General features: G+C 34.7%; 1 protein-coding gene across 6 annotated transcripts in view; it reads right to left on the bottom strand.

Annotated features, from left to right (window-relative positions):
- LOC110111870 overlaps positions 1 to 15,202 on the bottom strand; it is a 47,678-nt gene that overhangs the window by 29,591 nt on the left and 2,885 nt on the right. For 4 of the 6 annotated variants that reach the window (XM_028700021.1, XM_028700019.1, XM_028700020.1 and 1 more), the window contains exons 2-6: positions 9,276 to 9,322; positions 8,732 to 8,882; positions 8,280 to 8,472; positions 7,645 to 7,774; positions 4,450 to 4,614 (exon numbers count right to left, since the gene is read on the bottom strand). In XM_028700021.1, coding sequence (XP_028555854.1) covers positions 4,450 to 4,614; positions 7,645 to 7,774; positions 8,280 to 8,472; positions 8,732 to 8,882; positions 9,276 to 9,322 — 686 coding nt within the window. The remainder of the gene's footprint in view (positions 1 to 4,449; positions 4,615 to 7,644; positions 7,775 to 8,279; positions 8,473 to 8,731; positions 8,883 to 9,275; positions 9,323 to 15,202) is intronic. The other 2 variants (XM_028700023.1, XM_028700022.1) reach the window with 2 other exon arrangements.

The following is a 15,202-nucleotide window of genomic DNA, read 5'->3' as shown; positions in this document are numbered from 1 at the left end:
CTGGACCGGTCCAGGTCTTCACCCGACGGAGGCCACGCGAACAGGGAGGGGGCGGAACACTGCGGAACACCCAGGGAGGCCACGTGGAGTCTTTTGGGAGGGAAAATTTGAATTAGAAGGGGGTAATTAGGTCTTTTGTAATCGTCCTTTCATGTTTAATTAGGGAGATGAGGGGGAAATTAGGGTTATGTTGATTTTGAATGTGATTTGTGAGATCTAAGTTTTTCTTTTGGGCTCTAGGCAACGGCTAGAGATTTGGAGAGTTATTCCTTCCTCTCGAATTGAAGGAAACTTGTATCTTTCTTGTCTTTTGCATCGACTAGTGAAATTCAATCGTTTGCTATTGTTTTTCCTATTTTTTCTACGTTTTCTCTCAGATTTCTCTACTGTTTTTGTGTTTGGTGGCTGTTTTCTCATAGAAAACAGCGGATTAGTTGCGATTTGGCTTAGATCCGATAGGAATCACTTGAAATACTCAAGTGGTACCTATCAATATCTTAATTATAATAACTTTAATTTTTGTTTTAATTTATTCTTAATTAAATAATTAAAATAAGTTATTAAACTACTAATCAATTAAATATTGATTTAATAACTTATTTTAATTAATAATTAATTGAATGGCTTATTTATTAATTTTATTATTTATTGCTTTTTATTAGATTTTATTATTGCTACTATGATTTAAATATAATATAGATCAGATTATATCGTTTTTTGTAATGCAGCAAAGCGGAAGACTCCTTCAAAATTTTTCAACAGGTTCAAGGTTCGAACCATGGAAGCGACGCGTGGGGGCAGTCTGGCGGGGCCCGTTCGGGCTGGCCTGGTGGGCCGGGCGGCCTGGGTGCGTGGAGAGTTGCGGGCACGGGCTGTGCTCGCGGGACAAGGCGGCTGGGCAAGCGTGGGGAACGGGCTGGGGGTAGTAAATATTTTTTTTAATTGATTTTAAGTTATTCTAGCGGAGTTTTTCCGCCGGACCGTCGCCCGAAAAAATTCCGCCGGAAAAATTTTCCGGCGGATTTTTTTACGACGGAAAAGTTTTCCAACGCTCAAATTACCATCGCAACTTTTTTTGCCGGAAATTTTTGAAATCCGCCTGAACATTCAGTTTTTTTCCGCCGAAAAGACGCGATTTTCCTGTAGTGTGCACCCAAACCTTAGAACTTCAACATCTCTTGTAAAATGCATCATGCATCACTGAGTGCACTCAAAGATATCAAATTCTTTCTCACATCCAATACATGCCAAAACATCATCCAATATCTTAATCACATCATCATCCACCCCCAAGTTCACAATTTCATAATTAACTATCTTGCACACCAAGTTGTTTCTCATTTGCATATAGCCAACCAAACACAGCTTATGAGTGGAAAATAACTCCTTATTAAAGAACATATGCTATGAGCAAGCTGAATCTAAAATCCACCAATTAGTGCTATGAACTCTATTAATCCTAAAAAAAAAGTATAACTTATAATTGAATTAGACCAATCTATAACAACAAGCATCAAATGACTTGTCCTAATTATAGTTTTCATTCGAATGCTTACACCCTTTTAAAAACACGGGGATTTTCCCTTACCATCATTTCTTCTAATAATTGATGCAAGTAATTTCCTTGACCATACCATGAAAATTAATCTTATCATGATTAAAAATATATCCTTCTTAGAAGATCTCCCCCTAACCAACAATCCCTAAGGTAGCTTTTTATCTCCTAACACCTTAAGCTTAGCAACTACATCTTCAAAAAAAAGTTAATTCTTAACATCATGTAATCTGACTGTATATCTTCCATGCAACATTGTGTCATGAAAATACCTATTAGTGAAAGATAAAGACCATAATAATAGAAATTTTTTATTCTTATTACCAATCATCAATCACATCAATATTCCACAATCCAAAATAATTGAATTAAACTCATTATGGTTTAATTGGCATACCTTCCTGCATTTGTAGCAAGTATTTGTAATAAAATTTTTAGAGATGATTTTGATCATGTGCAACAACATTAATTTAATCCACAACACCTTCGTGGTTATTTCCTCAAAGACCCTATCAAGACCTTATTTGCAAAATTTATTGCTATAAAAGAAAGAACTTATAATCCACATCTATATTATATTATTCAACCATGATCTCAAGCATGTTTGCACGCTGTATAAGTGACATCACAAGTTCCTATTGGATTAGACTACCATAAATCTTGATTCTCCAAATTCTAAAAAATTTCAATCCTACAACGTTTAGATCTCAAACTTTATAGCCATTATATTACGCATCAAGCTCCAATATAAATTGTCAGTAAAACACTAACTTTTATGTGAAAGCCCAAAGTAGGAAAAAAAGCGATTATATATAAAGTGGAATTAAAAATGACCAAGCATCACAAATACAAAAAACTCATTTTCATGGAAAAGAATAGATGATTCATTTCACCAAAGAGAAACCACACAAGTGCAAATGAGGGGTGGAAGAAAACACTATTCCCCAAAATTAAGTACTCTTAATGTCAATGACGATGATGATTTGATGAAAAAAAGAAAAAAAAAAAGTACTCTTAATGTCAACATAAAAGAGAAGGCTTAAATTTCTCAAGTCAACCAAATAAAGAATAACTCAAAGGAGATGAATAAAGAAATACCAAAAGCTACCCACTTCAAAAATCCAAAAAAAAAAAAATGAACGGATCCATATCTTTATGGTATCGATAAAAATTTTATGGCTTCCCCAATCATATTTCCTCCATTATTTTTTTTTTCTCTCCTCTTCTCTTTCTTTTCTTCTTCAATTATTTTCCTCACTTCCCCAATCATATTTCCCACAGGTAGGAGTGTAAACAAGTTAGAACTTGTAAACTATGGAGACAAATATAACAAGCTCAAGTATGTTGAAAAGCTAAAAATCTTGTATCTGATGATTATCAAGTCAATCAACACATTTTTAACAAGAAAATGATCAAAATTGTCTCTCAACTCTTTGTGAGGGATCAAAATAGCCCCCAGCTATTTTGAGGGACTAATTTGGTCATTCAACTCCTCCAAATGAGACTTTTTTAGTCCTGCCATCTAATGGTAAAATTGATGGTGTTAAGTACAAGGGTAATTTAATCTTTTTTAATTAAAATATTTAATAAATATAATTATTAGAGATTATAATTTTTGTAAAAAAATTTATTAAACTTTTCTTTAATAAAAAAATTATACATAATTTTAGTTTTAGTAATTATACATAATTTTTTAATAATAAAAATTAAACTTTTCTTTCCCAACTCTCGGCAACACTTAGGGGCTATTTATTATATTTATAATTATTAATTTTAATTATTGTTTCCAAATAATTAATATAAATAATATAGGTAAATTTTAAATTAATTATCAATAAATTTAGGCAATTTATTATTTATTAATTATATTATATTTTTAATTAATCTTTTTACTTTCCTTTATCCTTCTTCACTATTTGTTGTTCTTTGACTTCGCCTCCTTCGCATGATGGGCACAATTTTGAACTAGCTAACTTCTTTGCCTCCTTCAACGACGTTTCTTCCTGTCGGATCTAAAATCACACTTCCTTGTTCATCTATTCGATCGGGAGTAATGACGATGGGAGCTTGCTCGTTGCAAAGGTAGTCATCTTTCTTCCATTCGCGCGCTTCTTCGACCAAACCGTTTGCGAATGGAAGTAATGGTGACGACGACGGGAGTTTGCCCATTGTGAAGGTAGCTATCATTCTTCGGTTCGAGCACTTCTTCGGCCAAATCGACTGCGATCAGAAGTAACGAGGACGACAGGAGCTTGCTCGTTGCGAAGGTAGCCATCTTTCTTCCATTCATGCACTTCTTCAACCAAATCGACTGCGATCGAAAGTAACGATAATGACAGGAGCTTGCTCGTTGCAAAGATAGCCATCTTTCTTCCATTCGCGCATTTCTTCTTTGCTTGTTCCGATAATACCCACCTACCAATATCACTATTTTGTTTAAAATTAACAGCAGGACCAAAATAGTCCCTTTTGGAGGACTTGTGGGACCAAATTGGTCCCTCAAAATAGTTGGGGACTATTTTAGTCCATCACAAAGAGTTGAGGGACTATTTTAATCATTTTCTCAATTATTAAATGTCGAAAAAGTCTGTAAAGTTATATACATAAAGTTGGAGTACACTAATATGTATTCACATGCTCAACATACACCACAGCGTAGTGCATAGTTGTGCACTTTTGCTTTACAAACACATGCAACTCTATCGATATTATTCACACCAAATAATTTCTCTCATTCCCAATGAAACCCACCCACCACCATAAATGCATCTAAAAAGAGGATAAAAGAATGTTAAAGAAAAAAAAATCCATGAAACAACAAGCTATTAAGAGAGTAACTTTTTAAACTCATCATTTAGAACTAGAAAAGATCATTTAACAGATATGGAAATTACCTCAGGTGATTTCAGATCCACTATAGAATTTTCCACAACATTTTTAAATGCTCCAGCCACAACACTAAAACATTTGTTCTTTTCTAACAGAGCGATTGTCGAAGTAAATTTCTTATTCCTCAACTCTGTCTCCTCTATGCCTCTTCTATTGTAACCAACTGCAAACTGGAATGATGATAAGATCATTACATTAGGGTTAATCATTTTATTCAGCAATAAATCAAGAACTTACAATATCACTACCAATTAAGACAATGATATCCAACAGGAAAAAATGATCAAAATGGTCCTTAACTCTTTATGAAAAACTAAAATCGTACCCAACTATATAATAAAGGACCACTTTAGTCCCTCAACTTTTTAAAGAGGAACCAAAATAATCCCATGGTGGGATTATTTTGATTCTTTCTTAAAGATTTGATTATTTTTTAAAGACTTGAGAGACCAAGATGATCATTTAATATAGTTAAGGACCATTTTGGTAATTCATAAAGAGTCGAGTGACCATTTTGGCCTTTCTCTCTATCTAGAAATATATATTTCAAATGATGGTTTTAGAATCTAGCTTGAGATTTGAGAAATCTATTCATCGCATCATATGTACAACAACTAGGTCAAATGTCAAGTTGTTTGCAAAGTATTAAGGTATTTTAAGCAAATTATATCAAAAGTATATAATAAAATGTCATTCTTAAAAATGAATAAAATCATGTATAATTTTGGAAGTGCACAAAGCAAAAAAAATATACGTGAAATAAACTAAAAGAATTTCAAAATTTTATATTAAAACTAAATAATTTTTAAATGTGTACTACTTCTAAAATATTGAGTGACAAAAAATAGTAATTTATAAATATTAAATATATAATCACATATTTATAATCGAGTCAAAACTACCCCAATTTTCACCAATTGGTTTTAGTTAAAAGCATGTATGTGCCATTGATTAGCCTTTTTCAAGCCAACGTTTATTTAAATAATGCAAGGCATGGTCTTTGTATACCCAATGTTGCCTAAGCCAAGTTAGCCCGGTCTTACTGACCAAAATAAATCAAATTTAAGATAATTTGACTAGCCCAAATTATGTTGTCAAAGCATATGATGATCTTGCCAATGAGTTCAAGTTGTTAACCCTTTCTCGGCACTAAGATCGCTGAGGTTGCCAAGGTTATTTGCCCAAATTGTCAAAGCTACTCACTCAAGTCATCAATGAATTCGCCCAAGAATTAAAGCTACTAGCTGCCATAAAATGAAGTTGTGCTTCACTTCTAAGTGAAGTGAGAAACAAGTTCACATGAACTTAATAATTTTATAGCAAGCACTTGTCAAATCTTCTTATGCAATTTCACTAGAATTACACAAATGCAGACTTTCCTATAGCATCATGCCTTGGTCGAACCAATAAATAAAGAGTTGCATGGTAAGTCTAGCACATTCAATCATATTACATTGCTCCTATGCTTACTAGAAATCTAGCCAAATCTGGAAGCTTTTCTTTTTAAATTATCTTTCTCTCTTATCTTTTTGTCTCTAAATTGATATATACATGTTAGTAAAGTTCTAGTGACATTTATAGATAAATTTGGATCCAATAGTCATATATTATTTAAAATAACAATGTATGTATAGAAGTTTGAAGAAATTTGTTGGTAATGATTAAGACTTACAAGCAAGGGCCTTTCACCTTGGTTTGATCCTAGTCTATGTATTCTAACTCATCTTTATCATGTGTATTAGGCAATACCCTTAAAATGCAAGATGATAAAAATTATTAAAAAGAAAAATTAATTCCTTGTATTTTAAGCCCCGGCTTGAGTTGAAATGATTAATGATTGAGCAAATAAATCTAAATTAAAATATAAACAAATTCTTATTAAAATTTAAAGCTTATGCATATAGCCATTAGAAAAATGGATGATAAGCATGATTAAATAGAAACAAAATGGTAAATTTATCAATTTGATATTAAGTTTAAAAATGATTGCACCATGCCTCCTCTCAACTATTGCATTGCGGTGGATCAGTTGTCATTAGCAAGAATGGTTCTGAATCCTGAGCATCTAACGGAGAAAACTCTAGCTAGATCAACTAGCAAGCTTATCCGACCACAAATTCTTCTTAGCTATAACGTGGAAGTAGTTGGCTTCATTATTTGCAAACAAATTCCATAAAATTTCTACATATTTGCTCAGAAAGTGTGTTTATGCATGTGTGGGTCATGTGTGGGTCGAGAATGCGTTAAAATTAAGGCAATAACTACTTGCAATAGGCAGAGGCACAAAAGAGTATAAATGAATTCTAAAGACAATTGGTACATGGAAACTAAGCTTACATTGGTAATACATAATTGTCATCACTACTCCTAAAACAAAAGTTACAGAAATAACAAGGACCACATACATCTAAACAATGAAAGATAACATTTTATGTTAAAAATGGCCCATGGTACTTCACCTTTTTTTTCAACAACAACAATATCAGGCCTTTATCCCACTACATGGGGTCGGTAACATGAATCCTTTATTTTCCATTACGTTTGGTATTTTATTCCGAGTGCGGCGTGGACACGGCATAATAATTTTTTAATATAATATATAATAATTTTTAAAAATATCGGACACGGACACGGCGTGGACAGATGGCTCTTTTGAACCTTCACCTAATCCACCCCCGCCAGCAGCAGAGCACATTTTGCTAACAAACCAATCATACATATGAATACATCAAATTAAATTGATAAGCATGTACTGAGCGGTACCTAGCATATATTGAGCAGTACCGAGCATGTACTGAGTGGTACCGAGCATGTACTGAGCGGTATCGAGCATATATTGAGCGATACCAAGCATATACTGAGCGGTATTGAGCATGTACTGAGCGATATCGAGCATGTACCTAGCGATACCTCATTTAATAACCGGACACGCATGTCAGACATGCATGTCCGATTTTAATTTTAATTTTTTAAATTGCGACACTCCAATGCCGTGTCGGACACGGCAATGTCGGACACGTGTCCATGCCATGTCAGACACGTGTCCATGCCGTGTCCGACACTGCATAACGGGTAACCCGTATAACGGGTCTTACGGCTTCACTTAGATGTAGCCGAGCAATCATAAATGAAAAAAGTATATTTCTTCAGCAATAGAATCATGTGAAATAAAATGGAATAAGATACTATCAATGCTATACCTTAATAGACCTTTCGGGTTTGCCTTGTTGACTGCTAAAATAACGCTGCACAAGATTAGTTACAACTGCATGTAGGTCCTTCTCTGTCAGGCAACAAGTTTCTTGAATAGGAAATATGCGGTGGCACCAGCTGTTCAGAGGGAATTAATTTCATTTTGAAATTTACTGCAGGGTTAACATTGAAAAAATATGCATGACAATAAGCAATAACTCAAAGTCTAAAATATTAGAGAATGCAACAGCTCCAATATCATTTTGGAATGCAAAACTTTATTTTTTTCTTATGAATATGCCAAAAATCACACAGGTTCACAAAATCACGAAATGAAGAAAAGCAATGCCTTCTTCTTCACTTAACTTTTAGAGAGACATTGTAGTATGAAGAATCCAATATATATATATATAAAGAGAGAGAGAGAGAGAGAATATATGGACATTGGGGAAGAAAGAATTAAACAAGTAATGAAGCAGCACGCCACAACTATTACATTTGCTCACTTAGTAGATAAGTTTATAAGGATTAATATAGTCCCAGCAGAAACACAAACCACAATATAAATTGAAGTAAAACATAACATCACACTTATTGAAGAAATCAATTTTCTATCAAATAAAAGCATTAAAAGTAGACTTACATGGGTGGTTTCTGATTCCCAGAACCCAAGGAACGAAATATACTTGATAATGTATCAATGACATGTTGATAGTTTAGTACTGGCAACGTGAAAAGAAGTAGACCACTCCTTGTCAGTTTAACCAAAGATATAGCCCTTTTGTTTGCATTTTCATCTGCAGCTGGATGTAACCTGGCCAATTCTGCAGTTTCACCTGTTTAAGAGAAAGCAACTAAGATACGTGTAGCTTACTTGCATTAAAAAAATTACAGTTTCTGTACACGAGTATGTTGCAACACCTGAGAAAGGAAGGTCATGAGTGTCAGTGATAAAGGCTTCGTTTAAGACGGTTTTTTTCCTGCTTCTTAAAGCTGTTTTTTAGTACAAAAATTAAAAAATTTGTACTAAAAAACCGGTTTAAGAAACAGTAAGAAAGCCGTCCCAAACAAAGCCTAAATTAAGCAGTAACTTACAAGAATCTGCAGATAAATTGGCATCTATATTTTTTTCTAATCTGTCCGAACTATCAGCATCCTGAGAACAAGTTTTCCTCCTCTTTGCAACCACAATTTTGCTGCATGGTTCAGATCTCTCAAAGTCATTGGTACAAACAAATTTCATATGCTGGATTAAATCAAAATGAAAAAGTAAAAGTCAACATTATCGAAACTTGTACAACAAAGGAATGCATTTCAAAAAAAACTTCATGAAATAGAACAGGAAATCAAGGAATGCATTGGAATCAATGAATTATGCATTCATAACAAACTAGAAAGGATTTTCTTACATCAGTATTGTAGCATTCATAAAATTGGATTTCATCTTTGTCATGCAAATATTTTTGGTTTATATTCTTGAAGAGTTAGGAATTACATTATATTCATCCTAAGCATAATAAAAAATATTTAACCTATTATCATTGTTTTAATGGGCAAATGAATCATACTCTGCATATGCATAGAGTCCAAAACCAAATGTTAATTATAATGAACAAAAAAGTGATGAAATAAAACTCGCCTTTTCCAGAATGGGAATAGCTTCCTTAGTAGCACTTTTTTCACGCTCTGAGATCAACAAAAAAATCCATCAGAACTGAGAAAGTATAATAAAAATAGTCAATAAAAAATGATATGGTAATATGAAAAGAAGGCAAAAAAGCAATCAAGCAGTAGCGTTATATAGTAACCTAAAATTTCAATTCCAAGTATTTCCTCAGTCAAATTGACTGGACTAACTCACCTAACAAATAGGCCAAACTTAACCTTAAATAGATTTGGAGTAGGAAATAGACCAGCTAGACCCTGTTGACTTGATTTAGGGTTAGCTGATGCAATTATTCAAGTAATGTAAGTAAACAGCTTACTGCCCGGGAAGGTCAGTTGGGCGGTGCACAAAGCAGACTAAGTGTATTTAGTGGCCGAATAGATTATAATCCACATAGGAAATAGGTAGTTGTGTTGATTGGATAGAAATTCATTCAAGATGACTCAGTCACTGTTAGCAATTTTTTTTGCTAGCATGTTTGTATATATTTTACTGTGAAAAACCTTCTTTCGATTGTTGTTGTGCAAAAAATTCCAAAAACATTAGTTGAAAATATGGAAAAAAAAGGGTCAGCGCCACGGCACCACATCATCAAGTGCCACAACACTCTGAGTACAACTCAATTGCCGTAGCAAGACATAATGGTACCATGGCGCTATCTTCTAGATTTTTGCAAAACAATTCAACATTGCAATGCCGATCAAGCGTCGTAGCGCCCAGGATCCACCACCGTCTCAATGCCAAATCATTCAAACGTTGCAGCATCACAGTTGATACGGTTGCATGGTGAAACGACACGCCAATTCAAACCTAGCGCTGCAGTAGAGATCTTCAACAGCGCAGCAGCGCTAGTTCACTTCTTTAGCACCGTAGCATAGAGATTCAGCAGCGCAGCGAAGCTAGTTCACTTCTTCAGCGCCACAGCGCCATCTTTTGTAGCATCATAGTGCTAGTGTTGATTAGGGTGTTAAATATAAATACTTTTTTGGCCGAATTTATGAGTGAGGGCTAGTACTTTACTATGCAAAACAGTGTGTAAAAGTCATTGGAGAGTGTAGGAGTGGGAATGATTAAGGGAAGAGCATCGGAAGCGAGACTAGTGTTTGTAATCTATTACAAAAGCGCTTTCGGGTGACATCTTACTAACTCTCTCTATTGTATCTTATTTTTCTTATTTAAATGAAAATTGTTTTGTGTATTCTAAATTCCATGGCTTTCTAAATTCTTTGTTTTGGACTTGAGATGAGTGATAAAGCATGATTTACCTAAGTAGACTCTAGTTCTTCCAACGTTTAATGTTGATTTCAATTCTCTCAAACTTAATTTAATTATTGCATTGGTCGTGCTATAATTTAAAATCTAGTGTGACTTGTTATCTCGACGGAGGAATAAGAGAATAAATAAAAGATTTGAAAAGGAACACTACCATGCCTATGTATGGGATGGCTAGGATTTTGAATTCTAAGGAGATATAACAATTGTAGTGGAGTGAAAACTTGACTTCAAACTCTTACAAATTCGACATAGATCTAAGAGTGCATTTGTTCTGATTCACAGCGTAAAGTAAGAGAGTCAAACTTAGGCAAATATGACTTTCATCACTATCATAAGTTCAGGACACTTTCATTAATTAAATTTTACATTTCACCAACCACAATAGGAATTTTAGAGAACATTTTAAATTCGGAGTGGTAGGATAACTATTGTGATTTGAATTGACAGTACTAGAGTAATAATAGGATAGTTCAAATCCTCGTATGATCGATACTCAACTCACTCTTTATTATTTGAGCGACACATGTACTTGCATTTGATTAAGTCTTTGATCTATTCTGAGCTTAGCATATCTTAGATTGCATGCAAAAAAGTTGTGTCAGTCAACTAGTCAATGGTCAACAAGTCTGTCAATCTTTGCACATACATCTATAGGAGTTGAGTTTAGTAAGAATATTAATGGCAATGATAAATTAAGATGTTTTTAAGGATTGTATTAATTGAAATTATCAACCACCAAACTATTGCAATTAACATCGCATAATAAAGTATTATCTTATTGCAATTCAAAATATTGAAGTTGTTAGAATTACAAGTGCATTGAAATTGTTTGAGAACAAACAATAACCTAAGCATGGGGAAATTTTTTTTAATATGTTTATATATGTTTTATTGTGAAAATCCTTCTTTTGATTGTTGATGTACATGAAATTCTACAAAAATTAATTGAAAATATCAAAAAAAAAGGAAACGTCGCAGTGCTCCCAGCACAATTTTGGCGTCGCAGCGAGCCATAGTGGCACTGCGTTGCTGTCTTCTTTGGATTTTTGTGAAATAATTTAGTGCCACAGTGCCGATCAAGCACCGCAGTGCCCAGGATCCACCAGAGTTGCAACACCAAATAGGCCAAACGCCACAACACCACTTTTGGGACAATTGCATGGTGAAACGACATATCGATTCAAATCCAGTGCCGCAGTGGAGAGATTCAATAGCGTAGTGGCGCTAGTTCACTTCTTCAGCGCAACACTGCCAACTTTTGTAGCGTCGCAACACTAGTGTCAGTTAGGGTGTTAAATATAAATAATTTTTTGATTGACTTTGTGAACGAAGCCAGCAGTTTATTGTGCAAAATAATGCGTAAGTCATTGGAGAGTGTAAGAGTGGGAGTGCTTAAGGGAAGAGCATCTAGAGCGAGAAATAATAACTTTTGAGGAAATTTGGAGATAATGAAATAATATTATAATTTTATTTTTTATTTTTTTCAATATTTTTATTATTTTTAAATCTTAGCAATGTGTACTGGGTACTCATGCAATAAACTAATTAAAGAAAATAGCTAAATTTGAAGATACTTTTTTGGTAAGCCATCTAAGGATGCATTTGGGATAACTTTTTCAGAGTTTATATTACATACCACTACCACACTTTTATTTGGCCACTACTTTCTAGTCGTTTTTCAAAAATTTCTCTGATGAGAATAAGCTTTTACAACCAAGTCTGCTAAAATGTGATAGCTCTACAAAAATTATCGTCTAACTTTTTCTATAGGGAAAATACTTATAATAAACACGATAACTTTAATTAACTATGCATTATCCAAACTAATTGCACAATTAATTATACAAATGAATGCAGTCATCCCAAAAAGACCCTAACCAACATTCGAGGAAAGCTACTTTTCAGCCTTTATATAGTTGATTTTTTTCACAAAAGTTAAACTAAATGCCTTAAATCTACTTTTGTTGTTCAAGGTAGCAAAGGAAAAGAGTAGAAAACCTTACCAAATGGGTGTTTATGTTTCTGAACATTGCAAATTAAAAACAAAAGATTACACTCCCAAAATGTTTTGCTCCAAAATTATCTCCATGCTATGTTGCACGGATACTCCTATTTACGAGGCGTGCTGTATCGGACACGTGTCGGATACTGATACGCCTCCGATACGGCACACGGATACATGTCGGATACGGCTTTGCCGTGTCCAATTAAAATATTATTTAAATTTGACTGGACACACGTATCGAATACGCGTGTCCTATTAAAAAAAACACGGAGCCGCAATTTACCCTATTATTTTCGGCTTTCCACCGTTTCCGCTCAATATCTATATTCATTTATGCGGCTGAAACATTTCAAAGAGCTAGGTTTTTCGTTCCCACACAAGTGTTCATCTTCTTCGTTATAGTTGAAGGAGCGGCTCGATGACGCGAGCATATAAGCAAACAGGATCATCCTTTGTCGACAAAGAGGCTTGACGACTAGAGCATTAAAGTCGATAGGATTATCCTTCGTCGACGGAGCGGCTCGACAACGAGAACAGTGAAGGCGACGTGAGCAGTGAAGGTTCGTTTTCTTCTTCGTTCTTCGTTTTCTTAATCATAGGCTCGGTATCGAAACTTGGTACCGCATGGTACCGAACGGTACTGGAACTCAGTACTGCTCGGTACTGCTCGATACCGAGCGGTACTGGAACTCGGTACCGCTCGGTACTGTAACTCGGTACCGAGCGGTACTGGAACTCAGTACTGCTCGGTATTGGAACTCGGTACCGCTCGGTATTGGAACTCAGTATCGCTCGGTATTATAACTCGGTATTGCTCGGTATAGAGGGGTACCGAATGGTACCAAGCGACATCGAGAAGCTAAAACATGCTCGGTACCGCTCGGTATCTTTCCATAAAAAACAACTTTAAAAATAAACGACACTTCAAAATTTTGGGAAGGCATATGTGTTTGTAGATAAGACACCACCCAGAGATTTCGCCCTCATTTTGTGAGGACTTTATGATCTGAGTTCTGGTTTCCTATAGGCGCAAGCCCCTATAGTGAATTAACCCTCCCGAACTTTCGATTAAGGCTAGTCGTCAATAAGATACGTAAAGAATATGTGTTATCTGACAAAGAGTAGCAGCATGAGTATTTGGAATTTGAGAATTTGGAAAGTTTGGATGTTGGAGGTTCAATGTTTGATATTTAAAATAGAAATTTTTACCATCTTGCACTTAAAGCGGATGGTGGGAGAATGGATGATGGACCCGATCAAGATCCCATGGTTCTGTCGTCCCGGGCCATCGTGGTCGTTGGTCTACTTAGTCAAAGGAGGTACTCGACCTTGAATCAAGGCGCACCTCGAGGCGTATCAAGGCGTATGACACAAAAGCCTTTTTAAACCATAGATTTTCTACATCAACTATCCCACTAACTTAAAGGGATGAATGCTTAGAAAGTCAAAAATCCAAGATCGTCTAACAACAGTGCATGAGAGAAAATCGTTTCTCATACTTGTTATATTAAACTTACTTCATATAAGTTAACTTCTTTTTTCTTCTAAAATTTATAATTTACATATATTTATTTTGGGTAAAAATATTCTATCTATGATTCTTAAGATTGGTTAGAAACACAACATATTTAAAGTTTGTCAGTGTTATTAATTATACTATTAAAAATATAATAATTTATAACATTTATGATGAATAGAAAGAAATTTTTATCTTATGGTTTTCTTAGGCTTACATAAATTATTTGCTAATGTTCCTTTTTAATCACCACGGTCAACATTTCTACCTAGTCCTTTTCGCATAAAGAATTCAGCGTGATTTTAAAATGTACAATGCACATCTAACAAGTATCATATGTATTTTTATAAGGAGAGCTGTGCTTGTATAGTAAGTTAGTAACAGGTTGAGCTTAGTTAAATTAACCTTTCCTAAAGGAATTACAGAACAAATGCCCATGTACATTGAAATCAAATCATCCGTCTGCTTGACTAATAATAACTATTGTTGAAGAAGGGGCTGATCGGAAGAGAGTGAGAGTGAATGACTAGTGTAGATCCAAAGCTCAATGAGGTGAAATGGTGGAAACCAAGAAAAAAAATTTTTTTCCTCTCAAAGAGAACAAAATACAATATCATTTCTTCTCTGCCATAACAAATATATCCTAAGCTAAATGAAAAATAACAAGTTAAAGGTCAACAAGACTACTTAAAGCAACAAGACTACTAAGAAATAACAACTTCATTACCAAAATGAGAAAACAATAGAGTTAGTGGGTAACATGGCACAGGAGTCGCTTGATGCAGTTGAAAGACAGACGGTGTCAAGACACTGCGGTAGATATCACAACATAAGCGATGAAGAGTTACACAAGAAGAAACAATGGAGTTGGCAAAGAGAATGGTGCCTTAGTGCAGATGATAGGCGTAGAGATGCCGTGAACGAAGAGATAGGCGAGACAAAATAACAAATGACATCATGGAGATGAGCTCCAATGCTTTGATGCTGACGGGGCAGCATTAATCTTGTTGGTCTTCAGAAGAACTCAACTCCGAGTTCATTTCGACAATCTCAGCCTTATTTGGAGGGTGGCACTCAAAGATATCTTTGACATTAAATTTTTTT

This window comes from Dendrobium catenatum, unplaced genomic scaffold (assembly GCF_001605985.2).
Source record: "Dendrobium catenatum unplaced genomic scaffold, ASM160598v2 fragScaff_scaffold_1429, whole genome shotgun sequence".
Lineage (NCBI taxonomy): Eukaryota > Viridiplantae > Streptophyta > Magnoliopsida > Asparagales > Orchidaceae > Dendrobium > Dendrobium catenatum.
This window is presented reverse-complemented; position numbering and strand designations above follow the sequence as displayed.